We start from the raw sequence: 27,911 nt of genomic DNA, 5'->3' as shown, positions 1-27,911 counted from the left end.
ATGTATTATAAATTGGTTAGCAGTTATTTATTTATTTTTTAAATCATGTTTTGCTGGATTTATTTGTGTGGTATGCTTTGTGTTGTAATAGGAAGTACAAGGCACTGAAATCTTGAAGTTGTACTGTATGTGAATACATACATTTATTGCAATTTTGCAATTTTATTGCTTGTTTCTGCTGAATAAGGTGACCATTTGTAATGTCATTAAGTTAACATGTTTACTAACTTCTCTGTGTGACATATTATATTATCTACATAAATGGAGCACTGGATGTAAAAACCAGTGGCATAAAAGAAATCATGTACTTTTAGCCATTTTCTGTCTAAAAGTGCTTTCTGGGAAATAATGAATACCCATTCTTTAATATGTTCCTCCACTTTTCAAATCATTCCTACACCCTGGTATATGCCATGATAAATGTATTATGTCATATAAGATGCTTCTGTTCCTCTATCTTTCACTAGATTTATTGTCTGCAATGCAATGGTAACCCATAATATTACACACACCCCACCGTTCAGCAGCTGGCAACAGACATTGCAAGATGAAGGCTTCCATTGAAAAGACTTCTTTAGAAAACCCATTTACTTAATGGGAATGAGTAATAGACAACTCATCAAACCATTCCTACAATTGCATGGAACATTTTATCATCATTTTCTCAATTGTAGCCAGCTAAAATGTATTCTATTGTTGATTTAGAAACATTTTCTTCCACCGTGTAGATTGCTTCTAGTTCAGAAATATCCGTAGCTTCTCTTGCATATTCTGTATGTTTGAGATATCCTCCTAGGGACTTTGCAAAACCTTAAAAGGATAGTTCACCCAAAAATACAAATTCTGTCATCATTTACTTAAGTTGTTCCAAACCCCTATTACTTCCTTTTCTCTCTCTCTCTGTGAAGCACAGAAGATGTTAGGCAGAATGAAAGCCTCAGTCACCATTTACTTTCATTCTTTAAAAAAAAAAGGAAAAAAAAGATGAAAGATGAAAATAAACTACCATTTTAATGTTTTTATGGACAGTTGATTTTAAGGTTCCTACCTCATTTCAGCTGCAGTTTCCATTAGAAACACAGTCTAATATCATACTGACTACTTCAAGAGGGCTTTATGCAAAGTATACAAGGAACTTGGTTGAGAAACTACTAGGTGTGTCTGAAATCGCTACCTATTCCTTATGTAGTTCACTATGTAGGTGAGTGTCCGTAATTTTGTTGCATGCTTCCAATTCTTTGTGAACATTCCCACTCTGATTTGTAGTATGCAAGTGATTTTCATTGAAACAATATTTATGCACCAGAAACCTTCAGCTTTTTAACCCCAGTGAGCAAGTCATGCAAAGATGGCAATGAAAAACTCCCTAAGATTGTCTTTAAATTTGATATAATAATGATCAATTATTGTAAGAAAGGAATCCATCGTCCTCAGGGAATGGGGATACAGGCAATGCTGAGGAAACATCCTTCATGATTCACATATAATGCATGGCTGTTGAAATTAAGTGGGCAGTTGTGGGCAGTAATTGTTGTTCATATTCTTTCCATTTAGCATAGTTACAAAAATAAGAAAAAAACAAAAAACAAATGTTAGTCCTTGATCAAACATTTGGAGTTAGAAGTTTTATTATAGCATCCCCTTTTGGGACAGCATAGAAAGTGCACCTTACACAGTTGAAATTGGCGGCTGATAAATTTGACTGGCAGTTGGCAGCCAATTTTGGGTCATTCTCAAAAAATGTTTACAAATAGTTAATATTTTCAGTTCATTTCAGTTTTCACCCATAAAAGCTGAGGGTAAACATTTTTTAACATCTTGACATTATTTAAAAAAATATTTGGTAAAATTCAAAATAATTCCTAAAAATAATTAACTTGTTATAGTGCCATATAGTGTCAGATGGATATACTGAATGTTTGCATGGCTGAGTAGTGGTGGCATTTGGGACCACCAAGTTTGGTAAAGTTATACCTTATCTTTTATCGTCCTCACTTATTTTTATTATATTAATCAATTCTCTTTAATTAATCATTTTTTTCTGTTACTATAAGGTGCAATCTGGGAAGTGACTGAGGGTCTGAATTACTCATTTAGCCCAGCTTTTGGAGAATATGAATTTACTGTATCTTGTATTTATTCACAAACATATGTATCTGTTATAATTATTATATAATTAATCAACTATTCTATAACTGTTTGATTCTATTTTATTCAATCATTATTAATTGTATGAGAGAGAGAGATTTTAGTTTCTTGAATGTGATATAATACTGTGTTTCATTTGGCCTTGTGTATGTTTTCTGTGTTTTCTCTCTGTGCTCTGTCCTAATGTTCCACAGATGATGAGGCCCGACATTCCAGCAAGTTTTAGGAGAAGGCCTCTATTCCTCCGGAGAAGATAAGACTGATACATTGAATGTCTAGATAACTTATGTCTCTGAATTATTTATGGCTATTGTGCCCTCTCAAATATGACTGCCATAGTCGAAAACAACTTCCAAGGATTTTAATTGCTCTCCTTGGTACCCCTTTGATGTAAAGAAATAAGGAGTAGCCATAACTGATAGCTAACCTCTGATATCTGATCATAAGTTTGTCTCAACCAAGGATTCATGTTGTGGCTAACAATTATTGTTTGCATGAAGACGGAAACAGTCCATATTTGTAATATTTTATTATGTTTGAAGTAGCTGACCTACCAGAATGCTAGAAATTGTGGTACGCTGACACCCTTCATGTAATCTGCATATGATTATAATTGCTTTGGAAAGTTTGTAAAACTTCACTTCGACTTCCTGTTTGTATTTCATCGACTAATGATGCCTATTGAACCTGCAGAGAACAATCAGAGTAAACTCTCTCATTTGATTATTGCAAAACCTGACTCTGAGTTTTATTCTTCAATACACATACTGAGGACCCAGCTGTTACCTCCTACTACAGTGTCATTATATAAATAAAATGTCTCTGACAAATATAATATCAGGCCATAAAAAGTAATATAACAGGAAGAAAATCAAAACAAAAACAATAGTGTTCCAGCAGCTGTGTTACTTGGACCTCGAATAAAGATATTATAATAGCATTTTTGTGAGGCTATATGAAAGTGAATGGGTACCAAAATTTGAAGCTCCAAAATGCACATAAAGGCAGCATAAAAGTAATCTATAAGACTCCAGTGGTCTCCAGTCTTACGGAGAACTTTTATGCTGCCTTTATGGCCTTTTGGGGCTTTAAAATGTTTGGTCACTATTCACTTGCATTGTATGGACCTACAGAGCTGAGATATTCCTCCAAAAATCTTTGTTTGTGTTCAGCAGAAGAAAGTAAGTCATACACATCAGGGATGGCATTATTAGGATAAGTAAAAGATGAGAGAATTTTCATTTTTGAATTAACTATCCCTTTAACATCAGCACACAAAAAAAAAAAAAAAAAAGAAAAATCATTGCCTAAATAGAAATTCACAGTAAGTATACCACTGTCAGGCAGTGCATAGTCTTCATTTAGTTCTTGATTCAGATTGTTTGCATGCCTGAGCAGGTCTGGCAGGTTGGTTTACTTTAATGTAAAAGCGTCAAATGTCAGTAGATTTTTAGAAGTCCAAGAGTTGAAAGGCACAGTCAACAGGCGGTTTTCCAACTGTGTTACCTTCACTATATTATCTGGCTTGCCAATGCATGTTGTCGCTGTTTTTGGCTTACAACAGATTACAGTGCAATGGGTAACCAACTGCAATGCCAAATATTTACAGTTACGGCAACTTTGTTTCTTTCATTTATAGGCATTCTTCTGCTCGCCATCAACACTGAAGATATCAAAGAACCAGCACAATTCATGGTAAGAACATTTTGGAAGTTCATAAATGTTCATAAAGGTTAAATAGGATAAACATCTAAAACAAAGACCAAAAAAAAAAAAAAGAGTGTCCAGCAACAGAATGTTTCAGTTATCCTTTGATTCATCCAGCAAGATTGCTGGCATGGGCAGGTCATTAAATTTAGCTACTGAATCTCAACTGGCAGCTCAAACGACCTGCTGCTTTTGAATCTTGCTCCTGCAGCAATGACAACAATGAATTCTTGAGCATTAGGCAGATTCTTGTAAAGGCTCTAATTTCAAGCAACATAATGTTAATATATATACACACACACACACACACACACACACACTGGCAGCCAAAAGTTTGGAATAATGTACAGATTTTTCTCTTATGGAAAGAAATTGGTATTTTTATTCACCAAAGTGGCATTCAACTAACTGATCACAACATATAGTCCAGAAAATAATAGCATGAAAAATTACTATTACAATTTGAAAAAAAATTCAGAACTTCTTAAATTACTTCAAAGAGTTCTCATTTAAAACTCCTCCACGTGCAGCAATGACAGCTTTGCAGATCCTTGGCATTCTAGCTGTCAGTTTGTCCAGATACTCAGGTGACATTTCACCCCACATTTCCTGTAGCACTTGCCATAGATGTGGCTGTCTTGTCGGGCACTTCTCACACACCTTACAGTCTAGCTGATCCCACAAAAGCTCAATGGGGTTAAGATCCATAACACTCTTTTCAATTATCTGTTGTCAAATGTCTGCGTTTCTTTGCCCACTCTAAAATATTCTTTTAGTTTTTCTGCTTTTTCTTTGCAATTCTTCCCATAAGGCCTGTACCCCTGAGTCTTCTCTTTACTGTTGTACATGAAACTGGTGTTGAGCAGGTAGAATTCAATGAAGCTGTCAGCTGAGGACATGTGAGACATCTATTTCTCAAACTAGAGACTCTGATGTAATTATCCTCTTGTTTGTTTGTATATCTGGCCTTCCACATCTCTTTCTGTCCTTGTTAGAGCCAGCTGTCCTTTGTCTTTGAAGACTGTAGTGTACACCTTTGTATGAAATCTTCAGTTTTTTGGCAATTTCAAGCAGTGTATAGCCTTCATTCCTCAAAACAATGATTGACTGACGAGTTTCTAGAGAAAGCTGTTTCTTTTTTGCCATTTTTGTCCTAATATTAACCTTAAGACATGCCAGTCTATTGCATACTGTGGCAACTCAAAAACAAACACAAAGACAATGTTAAGCTTCATTTAATGAACCAAATAGCTTTCAACTGTGTTTGATATAATGGCGAGTGATTTTCTAGTACCAAATTAGCAGTTTATCATGATTACTCAAGGATAAGGTGTTGGAGTGATGGCTGCTGGAAAGGGGCCTGTCTAGATTTGATCAAAAAGACTTTTTTCAAATAGTGATGGTGCTGTTTTTTTATATCAGTAATGTGCTGACAATACTTTGTGATCAGCTGAATGCCACTTTGGTGAATTAATGTACCAATTTCTTTCCAAAACAGCAAAATCTGTACATTATTCCAAAATTTTGTCCGCCACTGTATATATATTAGTAGTAATAGTAATTTACTTAAGGAAAACAGTGTGTTGAAGCCTTAAACAGGCAAGAGTGGAAAATGATCAGCAAAAAATAATTTCATGTCACTGTTTATATCATTTGGACTTTAGTAAAACATATCCAAAGGAATTTTTGACATATTTGATATATTTTGGATTTTATGAGTTGAATCTCCCAGGATACGTTGCCCCATTAAGGTACAAAAAAGTCAAAGTCATCAATATTTCTGTGTTTTTTTAACGCAAAAAAAATATGTGTTTCTGATTCCCCTCTTATTTTAAAACATATCATACGTGTGTGTGTGTGTGTGTGTAACAAAACTGAGAAAGTTTAGTTTTAAGGTTGCATGTATGACATATGTTAGTGTAATAAATGTGTATGTGTAATATTGTGGATTAACCCTTTTTCTTCCCTCAATCATATGTATCTCAAGGGATACAAACACTTCAAAATGTGCTAAATAACAGCATGAACAACATCTAACTTAATCTCCCTCCGCATCTTAAGAAAATGTTCATGATTAATATTTCCAGTTTTATTGTTTGTTTGTTTTTTACTGAAGAAAAGTAATATTAATATATAATTAATTATCACAAAGTCAGCATGTCCTGAACCATGGGCGGCCATGTTGATTTTAGGTCAGTCTGACTTTTTGTCTGAGATTGGGTGAGAAACTCTTTCTCATACCCCCTATAACAAACTAAAGAGTATGTATCTTGTGGTACACACTGCCTGTTAATAAATGCAATGCACACAGCTAATAAAATATGGGTGACAATAGTTGTCTGGTATGCATAACATTGTATTTTAGCCAGCCTCAATTTTTGCTTCTTCCTTTATGAGTCTCCATTGTGTTTGATTACAGTATGGAATAGTCTTGGATGCTGGATCCTCCCATACTGCCATGTACATCTACAAATGGCCAGCGGACAAGCACAATGGAACTGGCATTGTCAGTCAACATAGCGAGTGCCATGTGCAGGGTAAGTAGGTCAGGGAGACAGAGGGGGAAAAAAAGGGGGTAGACAAAAAGTGTGAGATATTACTAACATACTGTATGTGTGCATTATTCTGGGTTTACTTTGAATTTGAATTTTTTATTTTTATTTTTTTGAAACAAATGACCCTGACCCTGTATCACATTCCTCAAAAGTCACCTATTTGTTAAATTGCCTAAGTCGTGTCCTGGTCCCATTCTCCCTCTCTTTCCACTGATTTCCTATCACCTCTCCATTCTCTTGGTATATTTTTATATCTCTTGCTATCCAGGAGGAGGAATCTCCAATTATGCAGGTAACAGAGGAGGAGCGGCCCATAGCCTTGAGGAATGTATGGAACAGGCCATACAGGACATTCCAAAGTCTAGACAAGAACTCACCCCTTTGTATCTTGGGGCTACAGCAGGCATGAGACTACTCAAGTGAGTCAAAAGGCTCTATTCCCATAAACACTGAATGAGCTGATTATTACTGAAAAATATGTCCTATCCTCATTTGACAATGGTCGCTCCACAACTTTTTAACACTGAGTTGTCTGTTTCATGTCAAATGTTGATACATGGACTCGGAGATAACAAACCTACACTTGTATCATATCACAGTATTTCTAGACCCAAAGAGTCAGATGAGATTTTGAAAGAAGTGGGAGACAAATTGAAGACCTACCCATTCAGCTTCAAAGGGGCCACTATCTTAAGTGGTCAAGAGGAGGGGGCATATGGATGGGTCACAGTCAACTATCTGCTGGAGAACTATATCAAGGTTAGGGCTAGAGTTTTTGTTGTTGTTGTTGTTTGTTTTAAATGCATAGATAGCAAATTTAGAGACTTATTTAAAGATTTATTAGGCAATATGATTGTAGATTTAATTCAGAATGTCTGAATTCCCTTTAAAGGTGCACTCAGTAATTTTTTTAAGCATGTCAAATTGTCTTACATTGGTTTACACTGACACCTAGTGGCCTGGATGCTGCATCATTCAAACAAAGTAGTTTTCAGTTACCAGTACCATTGTAGAAATTCACTATGCACAGTAAGCCAGAATTAATTAAATCCATGAATGAAAGTGTCCAATAACAGGCCAGTTACTGAGATTAAGCAAGTAGTATTCGGCTGGTCATGTGATGCTAACATGGCTGCCCCCATAAGCATGAACTCCCCTGCCCCATGTAGAATATAAGAGCTTTTATAAGGTTATTGATATGACTGAACTCTTCATCTAATAGATGTTTCAAAATTACTATTCATTTTTTTAGAAGTCAAACTTTTTAAATGAGGAAAAAAATTACTATGTGAACTTTTAATAATGATCTGTTACTTGCCACCACCCCATTTTTACTTTCCCTGTCCCTTTTTCATCCTCTATTTCTTTAGTATGGTTTTGTGGGTCAGTGGCTGTCCCCTGGTAAAAAGATGGTTGGTGCACTAGACTTAGGTGGAGCTTCAACTCAGATCACCTTTGTGACTAAACAAACAGTGGAGAACAAGGACAGCCTAATGACACTTCAGTTATATGGGCGAGACTATCAGATTTATACTCAGAGTTTTCTGTGCTATGGAAGAGACCAGGTCTTACTCAGACTACTGGCACATCTGATGACGGTTAAGTGTGCTACCTGAATATCAAAACTTTAGACTGAATAATTTCTGTTCAAACAATCTATTTGCCTGATGTATCTGTGAATGCTAGGGTTACAATTGACATAGAAGCTGTAAATTCTCAATTTATATATAAGTACTATTAATACATGTAGCTGATGTTTTGGCTTTCTTTATGTGTGTTACAGACTCAGGGATCAGACAGCTCTATTGTACACCCCTGCTATCCTGCAGGTTACAATGACTCCATAAAACTAGGCAGTGTGTTTGATACTCCATGCATTAAAAGACAAATGCCCTATAACTCTGGTGACCTCCTGCATATAAAAGGCACTGGAAACTACAATCAATGTCTGGGAAACATTTCTTGTCTTTTCTCTTTTAATAACTGTTCTTATTCCAAATGTTCTTTCGATGGAAACTTCCAGCCCAACATTACAGGAAATTTTATGGTAGGAGTTTCTATTTTGCTTTACATAGAACAGTTATTTTGTTTTATGTTTCCTAGCAGTGCTGGGAGGTAACGGATTATATGTAATCTGGATTACATAATCAAATTACAAAAAGCAAGTACTAGATATCAGATCACATTGCATTTTATAATATTCGTAATCAGATTACAGTTACTTTTGTATGAATAACAAAATTATTTATTAATCAGGCAATGGCGGTAAACTGTTCATATTTTGATTTCCTTATTTATTTTTTAAATGTTTTATTCTAAATAAGCCTACCTCTGATATACGTTTGGTAAATCTTTGAGCGTTTTCGGAAGAGAGGGGAAGGTTGTAGGATTGCACACACAGGCCTGAATACATGTCATTTCAGATTCACAATCAAATCCATATATAAATGACAAACCGACTGCGTTAGCATGGTAAAGTTTGTTTCGCAAACTGCTTTTGTACTTGGCTTCAAAAATGTACGTCAATGTGAATTTGCAATAACTTTTGAAACATTGTGACATTGATTGACAAATATAATTGCCCTGATCTGTTACCTCACATGGATGGTGCTTGCAATGCTGAAATTGCTGGAGAAAGACCAAATTTGTTAAACAAGCCCCGGATAACCAGTCCATAATCCTAGAAACTCTCTCAGAAAATGCATGTAAATCTTCTTCTAAATACGAATGTTGATGGTGTGAATTATTCTCATCATTCTCATAACAGACAAATAGTGAGTAAAACACTAAAAATCTTTTTTGATTCATTCATTAAGTTTTCTTTAATGCATTTAAGCAACATTATTTTAAAATGGTACAAGATTATCCTATTCAATTGTATAGGACGTCAAAATGTTAGGTCAGAAATAATCCAAAAGTAATCTGAAAGTAATCAGATTAGATTACATACAAACAGTAATCTAAGGTATTTCATAATTGATTACAATTTTAGCCATGTAATTTGTAACCAGTACTGGATTACAATTCCAAAGTAATCTACCCAGCACTGTTCCTTAGGAACATTAAAGTAACAGGTGCCACAGATGTGATAGACTGTCAATAAATTAAAAATAACATCTCTTTAATGTCTTCATTATGGGGGGCACTTTGCATATGCCATAATTATGATGATGTAATCTCTCTCTCTCTGTACAGGCATTTTCTGCATTCTTCTACACTTATTCCTTCATTCAGAAAGCTTCAGGCATCACCATCTCTTCCCCAGCACAGTTAGAGGATGCTGTGCGCAATGTCTGCAACATGAGCTTTCTGGAGGTACCACCCTGCTGAACTAATTTTGAGCCCTGCAACTCTAAGTTGAATTAATTTGTATCTCAGCAGTCGACCACAGGATATAAGATTCTCAGGTCTTGAATAAAGAGTACTTGCATTTATCCTGTATGAAGAAGATAATTAATATGCACACTTTGCTTTTCAAGTGATGCAATATTTAAGATGTTATAGTAGTTCAAATTTAATCTAACACTTTAAAGTTTGTATTTCCCCAGACTTGAATGATGAGATCATTCGTAAAAAATAGTTTTTAATTAAACCTATATGTGATTACATTTGAGATATTCCCCCAGGAAAGAGAATTAATGAGATAAGTTATTGCAACTGAAAAAATACAGTTCATCAAAGTAACTCTCTATCTCTGTTTGTCTTTCTCTCTCACTCCCCCTCTCTAGATAACCAGTAAGTTTCCAGATGAGAGGAACCATTTGAAGGACTACTGTGCAGACTCTGTCTTTATGCAGATGCTCCTGATCAGTGGTTATGGCTTCAATGAGCTTTCCTTCCCACAGATCTCCTTTCAGGAAAAAGTAAGCCATTAGCTGGAAAGGTCTATGCAGTTCTTAGATTAGTGGATAAATGAACTTCAAGTTCTTACATTCTGTCAAGACAGTGTCCAACCCAATCTCATGAAAATTCATACATATTTTACGAGTTGGCTATTTCATATGATTTCGTACGAGTCCTATTACTCTGGTTTGCAGGCTGAAGACACCTCTGTGGGCTGGTCACTTGGCTACATGTTAAGTCTTAGCAACTTGCTGCCTGCCGAAAAAATGTCACTCAGAAAAGCACTGCGCCCAGAAGCCTGGCGTGCTGCGATCTTCCTCTTTTGTGTGTTTCTCATTGTGGCTATTTTTTTTCTGCTGCGAACCTACCACAAGAATAGCACTAAATTAAATTGTTCCCCTCTATCATTATGCTAAATAATTTGTCTGTCCTTTGCAAGAATGGTTGGGCTACCTCTTCAGATAATCTTTTTACAACAGACTGAAATCATGAGAATGCACCAGAAGTATGTGTAAAGATGTACACTTTTGTACTGTCTTTCAAAAATCATTTTTGTATTGTACCATCTACTGTGTATGTTTGTATTGCTTAGAACATGCCATGATTTTATTAGGCCTGCATTTGTTACTTTTTTAAAGGATAAGTTCCTTTCTAAATGCTTAATTATGTTAGAGATCATTTGTGTGCCGTGTAAACTCTCAAGGTTAATGCACTAAATACTTATTTGAAATTTTCAGTTTTATTCAAGGTGATTAAATACAAAGATTTTTAATAACTGTCCAATAAGTGAAAGGATAGTATTTGGGGTCAAATAGATTTGTTATGAAGAATGTTTAAAGTGGGCTCACACTGACTGATCCAGTCCCAATGGGGATTCATTTGTTTATAGAATACTTGAGATTTTTCAATTTGTGATTGAAATGAACAGGAAATGGTTAACCATTTTCTGAAGTAATTTAAAATAAGCTTTACCTTAATTTGTTACTCAAAAAAGCATCTCAGTGTCTCAAAGTATTTGTCTAAGAAGTTTACACATTTTGGACTATAACTTTTGTTCCTTACAAGATATCACTTTAACCCCCCTGGGGGCCTTTTACCCTAAATGCGGGGGACTTTTACCCCGAGTGTGGCAAAGGATCCCTCGCCCCCTTTTTTTTTTTTTTTTTTTTTTTTTTTTTAGAAACTTTTAATCCATACAATCTTCCGTTATTATTTTGCTTGACACACATTATGATTCTCTATCAATATTAATAAAAAAAAAATATTTTTTCAATCTTAATACACTTTGTAAGCAACAGTTTGTGTTACTTTAGCCCCGCTGTACCCAATTTATTTACTTATTTATGTATGTATGTATGTATGTATGTATGTATTTAGTTATTTATGTATTTATTTATCGGTTTGCACCGTTGGAAAGTCATGCGTACACGTCAAGCCATCAACATGTAGGAACATTTCTGAAGCGGAACCTTTCACTATGTATCAGAAACAAGAGTCTGTTAACGATGTTGCACAGTTAGGACGTGTGCAAATACAGACAACAACGCACAATGCAAATATAACCAACATTAATCACGTTCCACAGTCAATGCATTTCAGTTACTTTTAAAAGTCCTTTACGAGTAGAGAGGCGTCTCAAAATGTTCGCCGGGTTACCTGAGCTTGGAATATCCAATGGAGAAGATCTGAAAGAAACTCTCACTAACTGTACAGAACCTCTGAAAGCCATCGACCAGTTTCAGGTAAAAAAATAAAATAATTTAAGCACTTTTCAAACACAATAGTACAAATGTCATGCATCAGATGTAATGAGTTACGTAGAAACAGGAATATAGCCAGCGATTATGCGATGTGTTGAGCGATGAACGCCATCGTTTTGTCACTTTATGTGTAAAGCGTTCACAGACCTACCTCGTCGTGTGTTCATTCATTATAACTGTGTTGTGACTTACAGATGGAAAATGGCATATTGTTGCCAACCCTACAGTCTGCTTTGCCTTTCCTGGATCTTCACGGCACTCCGCGACTGGAGTTTCATCAGTCTGTGTTTGATGAGCTTCGAGAGAAACTGATGGAGCGCGTTGCCACCATTGCAGATGGCAAAGATGAAGACAGGTGAAAGAAAAGTTAAATTTGCAACCATTTACTTTGCTTGGCGGATCATGCAACATGTTAATGTTTCCCCTAATATAACACAGATATGTCAAGCTGGAAGAACTTCTGGAGAAAAGCTTTCCATTGGTGAAGATGCCATCCATACAGCCTGTTGTCATGCAAGTGCTGAAACATTTGCCAAAGGTATTGCGGCAACGTGTTCAACATGCACTCACAGTATTATTCAGGTGAAAATTATTCATTTATATTTGGATTCTCATGCAGGTGCCTGAGAAGAAGCTGAAGCAGGTGATGGCTGATAAAGAGCTCTACAAAGTCTGTGCGGTGGAGGTGAAAAGGCAGATTTGGCAGGACAATCAGGCTCTGTTTGGAGATGAAGTGTCTCCTTTGTTGAAGCAGTATATTGTGGAGAAGGAAGCGGCTCTGTTCAGCAGTGATCTGTCCATCCTACACAACTTTTTTAGTCCTTCTCCCAAAACACGCCGGCAGGGCGAGGTGAGTTTCAAAGACAATATTAGTCAATTCAGTGTAAGTACATATCTCTCTCTTTTTAAATGTTTTTTTTTTTTAATTTCCTCCCCAATTTGGAATGCCCAATGCGCTCTAAGTCCTCATGGTGGCGTAGTGACTCGCCTCAATCCAGGTGGCAGAGGATGAATCTCAGTTGCCTCCGTGTCTGAGACAGTCAATCCGCGCATCTTATCTTGTTGAGCGCGTTACCGTGGAGACATAGCGCGTGTGGAGGCTTCACACTATTCTCCGTAGCATCCACGCACAACTTACCACGTGCCCCACCGAGAGCGAGAGACACGACAAACAACTCCTCTATCCTCCTATTGCATCTATATGTTTACCATGAAACATTGTTATTTTTCAACAGGTAGTGCTGAAGCTGACTCAGATGATTGGGAAGAATGTGAAGCTCTATGATATGGTACTTCAGTTTCTGCGGACTCTGTTCCTTCGGACACGTAACGTGCACTACTGCACCCTGCGTGCTGAGCTGCTCATGTCCCTTCATGATCTGGACATCAGCGAGATCTGTTCAGTGGACCCCTGCCACAAGGTGTGGAATCAGTTTCCCAGCTTTACCAGTACAAATTGTGTATAATAGCTCCCTCCGAGGAGCTCTCCTGACATTTTGTAAGCTAGAAGTGAAACCTTGAAACAATCCTTTTATGCTCTGAACAGACTTCAAAAAACAGGCTTGAAATGACTGTTTGTATAAACTGTACAAAATAACAAAGGGCTCAACAATAAGATTTTTTTTCTGCAAGCCCAGTCGGGCCTGTAGTTCAGATTCTTGCCCTGCCAACATTTTTACTGGCCCGCACCGACCACTATATCTATATAGATATATATAGATAGATAATATATATATATTAGTGATGTCAGTTGATAACATTTTTTAATTGCATAATTATTTGTAGTTAATTGCAGATTTGAAAAGTGCTGAAATTTGACACTATACATACTCATATTCTTGTCAAAATTCATTTATTTCCATCTTAGGAAAGAAAACAAATCAATATGTATCAATATAACACTTTATTAACATTTTCCAAATAAAGCCTTCCACAATGTAAAAGTGCACTAAAATATCACCAATTGAAGTAACATTAAACGTTTCCCAAAGTGGCAGGTTGATTAATTGAAAAAACTAGTCTCCACATAGTTTGCATATTCATTGCAATGGGCATTAAATCTCTTAAAGTCTCATCCTCCACAATTTTATTTTATTTTAATTTTTTTTTGGATTTTTTCCCCTTTTTCTCCCAATTTGGAATGGCCAATTTCCATTGTGTTTTTAAGTCCTCGTGGTCACGTAGCGATTCGCCTCAGTCCGGGTGACAGAGGACGAATCTCCGCGTCTGAGATCGTCAACCCGATCGTCACGTGGCTTGTTGAGCTTGTTGCCACAGAGCCATAGCGCGTGTGGAAGCTTCACGCCATCCACCGCGGCATCCACGCTCAACTCACCATGCGCCCCACCAGGAACGAACCACATTATAGCGATCACAAGGAGGTTACCCCATATGACTCTACCCTCCCTAGCAACCAGGCCAGTTTGGTTGCTTAGGAGACCTGGCTGGAGTCAGTCAGCATGCCCTGGGATTCTAGAACTAGCGAACACCAGGGGTGGTAGACAGTGTCTTTACCACTGAGCTACCCAGGCCCTCTCATCCTCCACAATATTAATCTGCCGATAGGCTGTGGCTATCCGCTTTGTTTCAGCAGTCGTGACGCTGCATTCATGATTTGCATCAGAGCGCCAGTGTCGAGTGGCACTTTGAACTAACCATGAAAAGCACTTGCAAACAAAAACGTCTCATTCTGCGTTTTGGTGATAGTTAAGACTTGGCGTGCTTCTGTGGTAATTAAAACCTGCCTTACATAGGCTGAAAAATACTTGATTTCTATCAGAAGTCCCATCTGGGCTTGTTTTGTACATCAAATAGTGTTAAGAGGTCTTTCTCCATTTTATCACTGACAGGGAAGTGCTGTCAGAGATTCTTTCATTTACTGAGATAAAAACCTCCGCGGCTCTATCATAGGAGAGAGCGTAATAGTCAACTGTATTAATAGTAAATGCGTTAATCGCGATTAAGAAAAATGATTCGCAATTTAATCGCATGCGTTAACGCGTTCATTCTGACAGCTCTAATATATATATATATATATATACACTATATTGCCAAAAGTATTCGCTCACCCATCCAAATAATTGAATTCAGGTGTTCCATTCACTTCCATGGCCACAAGTGTATAAAATGAAGCACCTAGGCACGCAGACTGCTTCTACAAACATTTGTGAAAGAATGGGCCGCTCTCAGGAGCTCAGTGAATTCCAGCGTGGTACTGTGATAGGATGCCACCTGAGCAACAAGTCCAGTCATGAAATTTCCTCGCTACTAAATATTCCACAGTCAACTGTCAGTGGTATTATAACAAAGTGGAAACGATTGGGAATGACAGCAACTCAGCCACGAAGTGGTAGGCCACGTAAAATGACAGAGCAGGGTCAGCGGATGCTGAGGCGCATAGTGCGCAGAGGTCGCCAACTTTCTTCAGAGTCAATCACTACAGACCTCCAAAGTTCAGATTAGCTCAAGAACAGTGCGTAGAGAGCTTCATGGAATGGGTTTCCATGGCCGAGCAGCTGCATCCAAGCCATACATCACCAAGTGCAATGCAAAGCGTCGGATGCAGTGGTGTAAAGCACGCCGCCACTGGACTCTAGAGCAGTGGAGACGTGTTCTCTGGAGTGACGGATCACGCTTCTCCATCTGGCAATCTGATGGACGAGTCTGGGTTTGGCGGTTGCCAGGAGAACGGTATTTGTCTGACTGAATTGTGCCAACTGTGAAGTTTGGTGGATGGGGGATTATGGTGTGGGGTTGTTTTCAGGAGCTGGGCTTGGCCCCTTAGTTCCAGTGAAAGGAACTCTGAATGCTTCAGCATACCAAGAGATTTTGGACAATTCCATGCTCCCAACTTTGTGGGAACAGTTTGGGGATGGCCCCTTCCTGTTCCAACATGACTGCGCACCAGTGCACAAAGCAAGGTCCATAAAGACATGGATGAGCGAGTTTGGTGTGGAAGAACTTGACTGGCCTGCACAGAGTCCTGACCTCAACCCGATGAATTTGGGATGAATTAGAGCGAAGACTGCGAGCCAGGCCTTCTCGTCCAACATCAGTGTCTGACCTCACAAATGCACTTCTGGAAGAATGGTCAAAAATTCCCATAAACACACTCCTAAACCGTGTGGAAAGCCTTCCCAGAAGAGTTGAAGCTGTTATAGCTGCAAAGGGTGGGCCGACGTCATATTAAACCCTATGGATTAAGAATGGGATGTCACTTAAGTTCATATGCGTCTAAAGGCAGGTGAGCGAATACTTTTGGCAATATAGTGTATATATATATATATGGCCAACAGTTTAGAATAATGTACAGATTTTGCTCTTATGGAAAGAAATTATTTTAATTCACGAAAGTGGCATTCAACTGATCACAAATATAGTCAGGACATTACTGATGTGAAAAAACAGCACCATCACTATTTGAAAAAAGTCATTTTTGATCAAATTTTGACAGGCCCCATTTCCAGCAGCCATCACTCCAATACCTTATCCTTGAGTAATCATGCTAAATTGCTAATTCGGTACTAGAAAATCACTTGCCATTATATCAAACACTGCTGGAAGCTGTTTGGTTCGTTAAATGAAGCTTAACATTGTCTTTCTGTTTGTTTTTGAGTTGCTAAACTATGTAATAGACTGGCATGTCTTAAAGTTAATATTATAGGACAAAAATGGCAAAAAAGAAACAGCTTTTTCTAGAAACTTGTCAGTCAATCATTGTTTTGAGGAATGAAGGCTATAAAATGCTTGAAATTGCCAGAAAACTGAAGATTTCATACAAAGGTGTACACTACAGTCTTCAAAGACAAAGGACAGCTGGCTCTAACAAGGACAGAAAGAGATGTGGAAGGCCCAGATACAACTAAACAAGAGGATAAGTACATCAGAGTCTCTAGTTTGAGAAATAGATGTCTCACATGTCCTCAACTGACAGCTTCATTGAATTCTACCCGCTCAACACCAGTTTCACGTACAACAGTAAAGAGAAGACTCAGGGTTGCAGGCCTTGTGGGAAGAATTGCAAAGAAAAAGCCACTTTTGAAACAGAAAAATAAAAAGAAAAGTTGCAAAGAGTGAGCAAAGAAACTGACATTGGACAACAGATAATTGGAAAAGAGTGTTATGGATCTTAACCCCATTGAGCTTTTGTGGGATCAGCTAGACTGTAAGGTGTGTGAGAAGTGCCTGACAAGACAGCCACATCTATGGCAAGTGCTACAGGAAGTGTGGGGTGAAATGTCACCTGAGTATCTGGACAAACTGACAGCTAGAATGCCAAGGATCTGCAAAACTGTCATTGATGCACATGGAGGATTTTTTGATGAGAACTCTTTGAAGTAGTTTAAGAAATTTTTTTTTTCAAATTGTAATAGTAATTTTTCACATTATTAATGTCCTGACTATACATTGTGATCAGCTGAATGCCACTTTGGTTAATAAAAGTACCAATTTCTTTCCATAAGTGCAAACTCTGTACATTATTTTGGCCGCCTGTGTGGTGTGTGTGTGTGTGTGTGTGTGTGTGTGTGTGTGTGTGTGTGTATATATATATATATATATATATATATATATATATATATATATATATATATATATACACACACACACATACATACACACACTAACTGAGTACTTTTGGAACACTATGGTCCTAATAAAGTACCAGACGTGGTCTTCTGCTGTTGTAGCCCATTCGCCTCAAGGTTCGACATGTTGTCATTCTGAGACGCTATTCTGCTCACTACAATTGTACAGAGTGGTTATCTGAGTTACCATAGCCTTTCTGTCAGCTCCAACCAGTCTGGCTATTCTCCATTGAACTCTCTCATCAATAAGGTGTTTCTGTCCGCAGAACTGCCACTCACTGGATGTTTTTTGTTTTTGGCACCATTCTGAGTAAAGTCTAGAGACTGTTGTGTTGAAAATCCCAGGAGATCAGCAGTTACAGAAATACTCAAACCAGCCTGTCTGGCACCAACAGTCATGCCACGGTCGAAATCACTGAGATCACATTTTATACACAGTTTTCATTTATCAAATAGTGTCATACAAAGTCCAGTAAACATAAAAAAGCTAAAGCAATATTTGGTGTGACCACCTTTGCCTTCAAAACCACACCAATTCTTCTAGGTACACCTGGACACAGTTTTTCTTGGTTGTTTGGATGATAGGATGTTCTAAGCTTCTTGGAGAGTTCTGTCTATTTAGGCTGTCTCAATTGCTTCTGTCTCTTTATGTAATTACAGACTGACTCGATGTTGAGTGGGGGCTCTGTGGGGGTCAAACCATTTGTTGCAGGGCTCCCTGTTCTTCTGTTCAATTCTGTTTGCAATAGGAATGTTTGGGAGTATAAAATGGATATTTCCTGTTGACACACTAAAGCTGAAGATATAAATAACCATCTTAAGACAAATATTTTTGTGAAACATCTTATGTTCCTAAGACGTTTGTACAGTACTGTATGTATAAATAGTATACTCGTGTGAAAACATGTTATTGCAAAATTCATTTCAGGGTAAACATGCTTCTTTTTGATGCATTTTATGTATAAACATCTAGTGTGTGTTTTCCACACTGTGGACTATAACAGTTTGAAATTACATTTATTTTGATCTTTTACTTTGTAGTTTTCCTGGTGTTTGGATGCCTGCATCAGGGAGAAGTTTGTGGATGCTAAACGGGCTCGAGAGTTACAAGGCTTCCTAGATGGGGTGAGGAAAGGACAGGAACAAGTGTTGGGGTATGATATTATATCTCTATGGATAATAGCAGTATTCAATAATCCCATTATAACTGTAAAACTGCTACATTAACATACTCCATCCTTTTTTTTTTTTTTTGCAGTGACTTGTCTATGATTCTCTGCGACCCATTTGCGTGTAATACATTAGTGTTGAGCACAGTGAGGAACCTTCAGGAACTGTTGAGCCAGGAGGCCCTGCCCAGAGTAAGAACTCCAGCTCTGTAGTGTTATACTATTTAGTGTACTAGCCATGCCGTGATATCACTGTGTGATATGTGTATGTGCAGGACAGCCCAGATCTTCTCCTGCTGTTGCGGATGCTTTCTCTTGGGCAGGGGGCATGGGACATGATTGACAGCCAGGTTTTCAAAGAGCCCCGTATGGTAAGATCATCAAATCCCAACATTTTGTGTTAAACAGTACTCCAATGCAAATACTGCTGTTTGTGTTGTGCAAGAAAATGACATGTGTACATTTCACAAGGCAACTGATCTTTTTCAACGTTAGGATTTAGAGGTGGTAACACGCTTTCTACCTGCCATGATGTCTATAGTGGTAGATGACTACACGTTCACTGTGGAGCAGAAACTTCCCAGTGAGGAGAAGACCTCTCTCACATACCCCACCACCCTGCCTGAAGCTTTCTCCAGGTGCATCATCTCAATGCAAAAACTGCAAAAAATGCAAAATCTTTTCCAAGAACTCACTTATTTCTAAAATGGATTTTCTTTCTCTCTTGTATAGGTATTTGCAGGACAACAGGGTGGCTTGTGAGATTGGTCTTTATTATGTGCTTCATATTGCCAAGCAGAGGAATAAGAATGCACTACAGAGGCTTCTGCCTGCACTGGGTGAGGCACTTCACATTCTAACATTTATACTGTATATAATGAAACTGGCTTAAAGGACACTGAATGTGGAGCTGCCGAGAGACTGATCATCTCTTGTCCTGTATGTGTGTCACAATCAAAGTGGATACCTATAATGACATGGCGTTTGGAGACATCTTCCTCCATCTTCTCACTGGTCATTTGACTCTACTCTCTGATGAATTTGGATCAGAAGAGTTTTGTACTGCTGTCTTTGATAATTTCCTCCTCTCTTCCTTTTCAAGGTGTGTATCATCACATGTAACGGTATGTAGCTGTAATGGAATATTAGCCGTATATTAGTTACATTATTAAATTACTTTGGTGATTGAAAAAATATTAATCGATTGACTTTTTCATTGCGAAACACAAATGTAGGTTTTTTGAAGGATATATAATGTAATAGTGTTTGTCCATACAGTACAAGCCAATGGGGTCCAAAACTTTCAAGCTCCGGAAAGGACATAAAGGCAGCATAAAAGCAATCCATACTCAAGTGGTTTAATCCATGTCTTCTGAAGTGATATGATCACTTTTGGGTGTGAACAGACCAAATTGTTAACAAATTTTTCTCTATAAATCTTGATACCTGCTGTCTCCTTGGTGCGCTCATGAAAGAAGCTTTATTACACTTCCTTGTGCTTGACCGTGAACAGGTTGTATGTATTACCTTTATGCAGCCTTTATGTTCTTTTTGGAGCTTGTAATTTTTGACTTTTTGACTTGCATTGGATGGACAATCAAACATCATACATCCTTCAAAAAATTGCTGTGTTTATAATTTTTAGGTGAACTATTCCTTTAATGCTAAAGCTCAGTTCACTACAGTTCCATTATGTTCTCATTTGCAGTAAGGAGAACGTTCACCGACACGGTCTTCGCTTACTCAACCATCTCCATCAGAAGATGCTGCCATCCTTCTTGGAAACCCTGATGAAAACACTTGAACCACCAAAACAGGTATTTTAAAGGAAATAAATCATCACTGCTTAGTAAACATTTGTCCTCCTTGAATACTAAACTGAGGATTGCATGATCTTATATATTATACACAGGAGTCATGTAAAGGTAAGCTCTGTAGGTGTGAGTAATATTCTGACTTGAAAGGTGAAGATGGCAGCTTATCCAATTATGTTCCGTAATGACAAGCTTCCTCTGTCACTTTCTTGACTGATTATGTTGTGCTGAGACATTATGGTAACCAAATGTTAATACACATGATTACAGAGCAGTGAGCCACTGAAGGAGCTGTACATCCTGTTGAAGGAAAAACTTGAGGCCTCTAAGAAAAGCCCTCCAGAACCAGAGGAGCCCCCCTCTCTGGATTTAGGCCTTCACCCTGTTACTGTCCCACCCAATCCCTCCACACCCACTACCCCACACTGAGAGAGACTGGGCTCCCCCAGCCATTAGAGAGCAGCAATCTAGTCTAAAGACCAGGAGGATATAGACTACATGTCTAATTGGATAATGGTTGACTTGAACACAGTCCTTATTTTAACTGTGACTTTTGTTTATTTAGATTTTTCTTTATATATATGGGTCATTTTAAAAGCTTTTTGTGGGCTAAGGGCCTTTTCAATTTATATGCTTGTTTTAAGAATGTAGTCTTGTTTAATTGGTGAATAAATAAAATATACTGTCTTATGTACAGAGTCATCATGGTCAAATATGTTTTGTAAATAAAAAGATACGTTGGAAAATGTTTTACAGTATGAGTTTTTGCTGTTGGAGTGCTTTCTTTGGTGCACTTAAAAGGATAGTTCACCCAAAAATTAAAAATTCTCTCAATTACCCTCATGCCATCCCAGATGTGTATGACTTTTTATTTCTGAAGAACACAAAGAAAGATTTTTAGAAGAACATCTCAGCACTGTTGCTCCATACAATGCTAGTGATGGTGACCAGAACTCCAAAAGCTCCAAAAAGGAGATATAGTGAGCATAAACAATCCATCCAGTGGTTTCATCAATGTATTCTGAAGCGATCCAGTTGGTTTCACTGTACACCTTGCCATTGCAGTCTCAAGGCATGATCATGATTTCCAGCTCGATTACACTTCCTAGTGCTTAGCGCATGTGCAGAGTGCTTGATGGTGCTATAGGAAGTGTAATCGAGCTTGAGATCATGATCGTCAAGGAGACCGCTGTCAAGAAGTGAAAAAGGAGTTATATTTTGGTCTGTTATCACCCAAAACAATCTGGATCACTTCAGAAGACATTGATTAAAACACTGGAGTCTTATGGATTACTTTTATGCTGACTTTATCTCTCACAAAGAGCTTTTGGAGTTCTGGTCACCGTTCACTTGCGTTATATGGAGCTACAGAGCTGAGATATTCTTTGTGTTCTGCAAAAGAAAGAAAGTCATGTACCTCTGGGATGGCATGAGAGTGAGTAAATGATGAGAGAACTGAACTAACCCTTTAACTGATTAAGATAATTATTAACTGATGTGATGTGAAGCCTTCAAGCCATGGAAATCGACTAACGAGAAATCCTGTGCTGCTGTCTCCATCTAGAGTCTTGGCCCTCTGTCTTGAAATGGCTTGGTTGTTGTTTGGGTGTGTGCTGTACGGTAGCTCTGAGCAGTCAGGAAGAAGCACCTCTGCAATCTCTCCAGAACCTAATGTCTTAGTGGACTGCTGTTGGGGTTCAAAATCATAAACATTTTCAACTAATATCAACTGTGCATAATAGCAAAAAATAAATATGCAAATACATGTAGGGCAATCTAATTTACCTGCATGGCAGTCTGATTTTTCCAAGACATCACATGCTGGAAATTGTAAAGAATATACAGTGTTTCCCCACAGTAATTAAAATAACTGCATTAATAATTAAATCCTCTGGAAACTGCTGAAAATTGTTTACTCTCCAACTGTTCTGGATGAAGAGGAATTTAAAAGGTAAATAAAAGGAAGGCATGCCAGTATTAGAAACTGAGAAGAGACCTAGCACCCACAAAGATTGCAAATTGTTCCTTTTTTGCTTGAGTTAGAAAAGACACGCTCTGTATTACTGTCATAGCTTTATGCATTATTATCAACTATAACCAGCTGATTTATTTAACATAAGCTGGTACAGTAAGGGTACTACTATCTTATGCCATTGTAGAAGCATCATAAACTCTTCAGGAGAAATGACAATTAACTTAACCAGTGCCATTTGGACAGGCAGACTTTAAACCAACATATTTAGTTTAATAGTTTTTTCCCATTTGGTAGATAGAGGCTTTTTTTCTGCTTTTGTCTCTGTCTGATAGTAATTGGTGCACACTCTCTTGCTCTGGACCCCAGTTAGATCTACGCAACTGTTATTTCTTCAGAGCAGCATCCCAAAAGGTGTTAATAAGTCTTTATTTATTTACTGTATTCATTTATTTATTAATTCATTTTCATATACAGCAGGGTCCAAAATCTGAGACCACTAGTGAAAATGCTTCTATTTTGCATTCTTTTCTATTTTAATACAAATTATTGCTTTTTTTGTTAGTTTGGTTTGGTAATATAAACTATATTAGCATCATAACAATTTACATGAAAAGTTGAATTGAAACAAACATTTAGAATTCTTAGTATCTGGTATGTCCCCCTTTTGCTTTAATGACAGCATGTGCTCAGGCTGGCATGGAATCCATAAGGTTGTGCAAAACCTGATAATCCATGTTGTCCCAGCATGTTTTGAGAATGTTCCAAATAGCATGTTATGTACTTCAATGGAAACAAGGAAATCTAATCTTTCATACAATTAAGGCAAATGTTAACATGGCCAATGTCACAAATTTGCTTACATTTGATTAGTTACCTACAAATAATGCAGAATCTCACATTTGTCTTACTCATTTTGCATCAACATTTTTCTTTTACATTTTTCTAAATCCTAAAACTTTATTAATTTTTTTAAAATCCAGGTTTAAATCAAAAAAGATCTCAGACATTTGGACACCACTGTACACTCATTGGGCCACTTTATTAGGTAAACCTGTACATCTACTTATTCATGAGATTATCTAATCAGCCAATCGTGTGGCAGCAGTGTAATGTATAAAATCATGCATTAGTGTTCACATCAATAATTTGATTGGGGAAAAAATGTGATCTCAGTGATTTAGACCGTGACATGATTATTGGTGCCAGATGGGCTGATTTGAGTATTTCTGTAACTGCTGATCTCCTGAGATTTTCATGCACAACATTCTGTAGAGTATAAAGAGAATGGTGCGAAAAACATCCAGCGAGCAGCAGTTCTATGGACGAAAATGGCCAGACTGGTCTAAGCTGACAGGAAGGTTACAGTAACCCAAATAACCACGTTACAACAGTTCTATGCAGAAAAGCATTTCTTTTTTCTTTTCTTTTTTTTTCTTTTCTTTTTTTTTTTTGTGTGAATTTTCTCCCCTTTTCTCCCCAATCTTGACATGCCCAGTTCCCAATGCGCTCTAAGTCCTTGTGGTGGCGAAGTGACTCGTCTCAGTCTGGGTGGCAAAGGATGAAGTTGCTTTCTTGTCTGAGACCATCAATCCGCTGTCTTATCACGTGGCATTGTTAAGCGTGTTAATGCAGAGACCTAGCATGTGTGGAGGCTCACGCTATTCTCCGCGGCATCCACACACAACTCACCACACACCCCACCGAGAGCGAGAACCACATTATAGTGACCACGAGGAGGTTAACCCAATGAGACTCTACCCACCCTAGCAACCGGGCCAATTGGTTGCTTAGGAAGCCTAACTGGAGTCACTCAGCACGCCCTGGATTCAAACTTGCGACTCCAGGTGTGGTAGGCAGCGTCTTTACTTGCTGAGCTACCCAGGCCCCCAGAAAAGGCTGAGGCAGATGGGCTACAGCAGCAGAAGACCCCTCTGGGTACCACAACTATCAGCTTAGAACAGGAAACTGAGGCTGCAGTGGGCCCAGGCTCACCAAAACTGGACAGTAGATGATTGGAAAAACATTGCCTGGTCTGACAAATCTTGATTTCTACTGAGGCACACAAATGTTAGGCCCACTGCAGCCTCAGTTTTCTGTTCTTGGCTGACAGAAGTGGAACCTAACATGGTCTTCTGCTGTTGAAGGCCATCCGCCTTAAGGTTTGACATGTTGTACATTCTGAGATGCTATTCTCAGCTCAGATGCATTTCTAAAGGACCGCTACTGTGGAAACAGGGGAAATAAACATCCGCTTCAACAGTGTACACAGTGGCAAAATTTCTGGCTTAAATGTTGACAATTCTTGGTAGCTACTCTGTTCTAAAATGCAATGTTAAACATATTTTAATGATCTTTTATGTAATGATAATCGTATTTCCATCAATTGTTGTGGTGTAGTATTGAAAGTAACTTAACTTCATGGGCATGTCTTTGGTAATGATGTTTCAGAAGCCCCTAAAATACATCGCACATATTCACACAGTGCTGGAAGCACATTCTGAAAGGGTAGGCTATTATTTCAACTCCCTCCCATCCATACAGATTATTTTACAATACCAAAATATATAGCGAATGGCAGAAATGGAAAAGTTTTTGGAAGATTTACGATGGACCACTGATAAAAGCTTTTTACTCTCAGCCTTTGCATTTTTGTGATGCCACAACCCTCCTAAATATCATCAGATATAGATGTTTGAGCACGTCCACTTGAACCTTGTGGCAATTATGAATGTTTCATTCGTTTGTGTCCTGGTTTTAAACTTAATCATTCATGGAACTCAGCCTAATGTAATTTCATAGTGACCACAATGAAATTAAATGCTTAAAGGAATATTTCAGGTTCAATACAAATTAAGCTCAATCGAAAGTATTTGTGGCATAAAGGTGATTGCCACTAAAATGTATTTTGACTGGTCTCTCCTTCTCTTAAAAGAAGCAAAATCTGGGTTACAGTGAGGCACTTACAATGAAAGTAAATGGGGCCAATCCATTAACATAAAAATACTGTTTCAAAAGTAAAGCCACAAGACATAACCAATATGCATGTTAACATGATTTTAGTGTGATAACATCGCTTACTAACCTTTTCTGTGTAAAGTTATATCCAATTTTACAACTTCTTTGCGACATAACCCTAAAACCGTAACCATAAAAGTGACAATTTAAACAATTTAACAGCTCAAGAATTAATGTACGTGTTTTATTAAATTATAAGCTTCACATTTCTACCTTTAAACCCTCCAAACATTGGCCCCATTCACTTCTAGTGTAAGTGCCTCACTGTAACCTAGATTTGTGCTTTTTTGTCAAATAAATGAGTCAAAATAACTTTATTATGCCATAAATGTTGTCGATTGAAATTAACTTGTATTGAACCCCAGATATTTATTTTATAAAACATTAGAGGCCATTTATTATACTTAATCCAGTATAGTAATGTGGTAAATACAGTAGGCTACAGCTTCAAAAGTTGCAAATGGTATTAGCACTCCATTTTGCAGGCATTCAAATCCCTCCAGGTTTCCATGACTTTAGGGTTTTGTGGGTGGCATGTAACAAATATCACATCCTCCAGTTTGGAAAATAAAATAATTTAATACTAGACATAAAAAGATTGAAAAACAAGATAGATGCTATCTGAATTTATGTTGCATTATATTATGTTGGCTGCTTTAAATAGTCATGCAACTGTTAACAATGACAGATTTGTATGATTGGCTGACTCATCAAACATATTCATAATTAAATGAGCATCAGAACATATGCAGTTTGGATCCTTATTTAGGTTTCGGTTAATAGTTTTACAAATATCTCATTACATTCTCTTTCATTTTTTAGTGCAAGCCAAACACAAATTAGTCTTACAAAATAGCGTGTTCTGCAAACCATCCACAGTTGAAAATGCAGTTGAAAAGTCAAGTCTGTGTGCACCCACCTTGTGTGCTGTAAAATTTTGACAGCTTCATTAGATAACATCAAAACACGTTCGGCAGAACTTCTGAATACACTGAATAATATTAGGCAGGTGATTTTAATGTTGTGGCTGATTGGTGTATGTCCTATAGGACCTGTTTATGGCAGTATGTTAATTGGCTGTTGGGCGATGTTTGGCTGATGTTCTCTGTTGTTAGCCATTCACTTTAATAGCAGTATTCTGTTTCTCACTCTCATTAGCATTCAGCGCTATGTGACCATGGTACACTACAATCAAGATGAACCAATAGGACTTTGGCTTGAAGCCTTGTGCTGCAGTTTAGCTTTTATATGGTTATTTTATACACAAACGTGGTGAACAGTCACACTTTATGCCTCAGCATTCACCAAGGACAACACACAGACATATATTTCATTGTCAACTTCATTGTCTTCATTCCTGGATTCCTTCTTGCATTGTGCTTCTGGGTTCTGCTACAGTCATCTGATGCGCTAAAAAAAAAAGTGGTGGCTGTCTGTTTGATTATGTTTGTTGCTTGTTTCACACCAATGAATGGGGTGCAAAGTGTGGCAGTTGCTGTTTAGAAATTCTTCCCTCACAGATGCAGACTTCTTTTAGAAGTAGAGACTGCATTCTTACTGTATGTCTCAATGATTCTGACTGGCACCAACTGCTGTCTTGATTAAATAATCTATTGTTTCAGCTCTTAGAAATTCACAAAGACTTTCCACATCTCTCTTACTGAAATGGGTGTGAAGTCTGAAATGGGTCATGATGAAACTTTACAAGAATGACCTCATGGTAACAAGATCCTCAGCCCCTCAGTAAACAAAGCAAGTGTCCAAAAGCTATTTGTTATATTAAAATAAAATATAGATGATTTTATATGTATGATATGTAATTTACAGGTACAAAACAAACAGTGTTGTTATTTTGTGTTGGTAATTCATGAAGTATTTTTTAAATTGCAGTGAAATTTCATACACATTTAATGTAATTTAACAGAAACTGCTTATCTTTAAAAAAAAAAAGAATGATTATAAGCTAAAGGCTAGAAATTATTAGATAAAGTGCCACATATAAAAAGAATGAATTAATGAACATTACATTTATATAGTGCTTTTCTGACACTACACTCAAAGCGCTTTACACAGTAAACAGGGGACTCTCCTCATCCACCACCAGTGCAAAAAGAATTATTTTGTGTCATAATACATTTCTGTGTTAATATTTTTTTTCTTCTTTGTTAACATTCACAATAATGCAGCGAGTGAAGCCAAATCAGACTAGTCAGATGAACACACATGATTTAAATAAATAAAAAAAAAATGTGTCTTATTTACTGATAGCCATAAATCAAGAGGCTAGATAGGTGGAGCTGTTACTGTTGACTAATAAAAGGAAATCCTGTCCTGGTTCCT

General features: G+C 37.5%; 2 protein-coding genes across 3 annotated transcripts; both read left to right on the top strand.

Annotated features, from left to right (window-relative positions):
- The first annotated feature begins 3,642 nt into the window (after window positions 1-3,642).
- On the top strand, window positions 3,643-11,396 carry entpd2a.2 (ectonucleoside triphosphate diphosphohydrolase 2a, tandem duplicate 2). 2 transcript variants are annotated; one of them, XM_051661991.1, is made up of 9 exons: window positions 3,643-3,843; window positions 6,275-6,392; window positions 6,679-6,829; window positions 7,010-7,169; window positions 7,781-8,008; window positions 8,194-8,457; window positions 9,606-9,725; window positions 10,139-10,273; window positions 10,448-11,396. In XM_051661991.1, the coding sequence occupies exons 1-9, from the start codon at window positions 3,724-3,726 to the stop codon at window positions 10,667-10,669; spliced, it is 1,518 nt and encodes a 505-aa protein (XP_051517951.1). In that variant the 5' UTR covers window positions 3,643-3,723; the 3' UTR covers window positions 10,670-11,396. The 2 variants fall into 2 exon arrangements, with proteins under 2 accessions (XP_051517951.1, XP_051517957.1); XM_051661997.1 differs by lacking the exon at window positions 7,781-8,008.
- A 346-nt stretch (window positions 11,397-11,742) lies between these two features.
- On the top strand, window positions 11,743-21,329 carry LOC127420037 (negative elongation factor B-like). The gene is made up of 13 exons (XM_051661979.1): window positions 11,743-11,995; window positions 12,208-12,368; window positions 12,452-12,551; window positions 12,633-12,863; window positions 13,249-13,434; window positions 18,640-18,752; window positions 18,857-18,959; window positions 19,043-19,138; window positions 19,263-19,405; window positions 19,500-19,606; window positions 19,728-19,869; window positions 20,476-20,584; window positions 20,852-21,329. The coding sequence occupies exons 1-13, from the start codon at window positions 11,894-11,896 to the stop codon at window positions 21,008-21,010; spliced, it is 1,752 nt and encodes a 583-aa protein (XP_051517939.1). The 5' UTR covers window positions 11,743-11,893; the 3' UTR covers window positions 21,011-21,329.
- Window positions 21,330-27,911: the final 6,582 nt, after the last annotated feature.

This window comes from Myxocyprinus asiaticus, chromosome 3 (genome assembly GCF_019703515.2).
Source record: "Myxocyprinus asiaticus isolate MX2 ecotype Aquarium Trade chromosome 3, UBuf_Myxa_2, whole genome shotgun sequence".
Lineage (NCBI taxonomy): Eukaryota > Metazoa > Chordata > Actinopteri > Cypriniformes > Catostomidae > Myxocyprinus > Myxocyprinus asiaticus.
This window is presented reverse-complemented; position numbering and strand designations above follow the sequence as displayed.

Excerpts from the sequence above, each read along its gene's own strand:
- entpd2a.2 (XM_051661991.1), top strand. The coding sequence starts at position 3,724 with ATGGGTAACCAACTGCAATGCCAAATATTTACAGTTACGGCAACTTTG. Across the intron at positions 8,009-8,193 it reads TACTGGCACATCTGATGACG|ACTCAGGGATCAGACAGCTC; the intron begins GTTAAGTGTGCT and ends TGTGTGTTACAG. Across the intron at positions 8,458-9,605 it reads ACATTACAGGAAATTTTATG|GCATTTTCTGCATTCTTCTA; the intron begins GTAGGAGTTTCT and ends CTCTCTGTACAG.
- LOC127420037 (XM_051661979.1), top strand. The coding sequence starts at position 11,894 with ATGTTCGCCGGGTTACCTGAGCTTGGAATATCCAATGGAGAAGATCTG. Across the intron at positions 12,369-12,451 it reads GATGGCAAAGATGAAGACAG|ATATGTCAAGCTGGAAGAAC; the intron begins GTGAAAGAAAAG and ends AATATAACACAG. Across the intron at positions 19,607-19,727 it reads GAGGCTTCTGCCTGCACTGG|TGGATACCTATAATGACATG; the intron begins GTGAGGCACTTC and ends TCACAATCAAAG.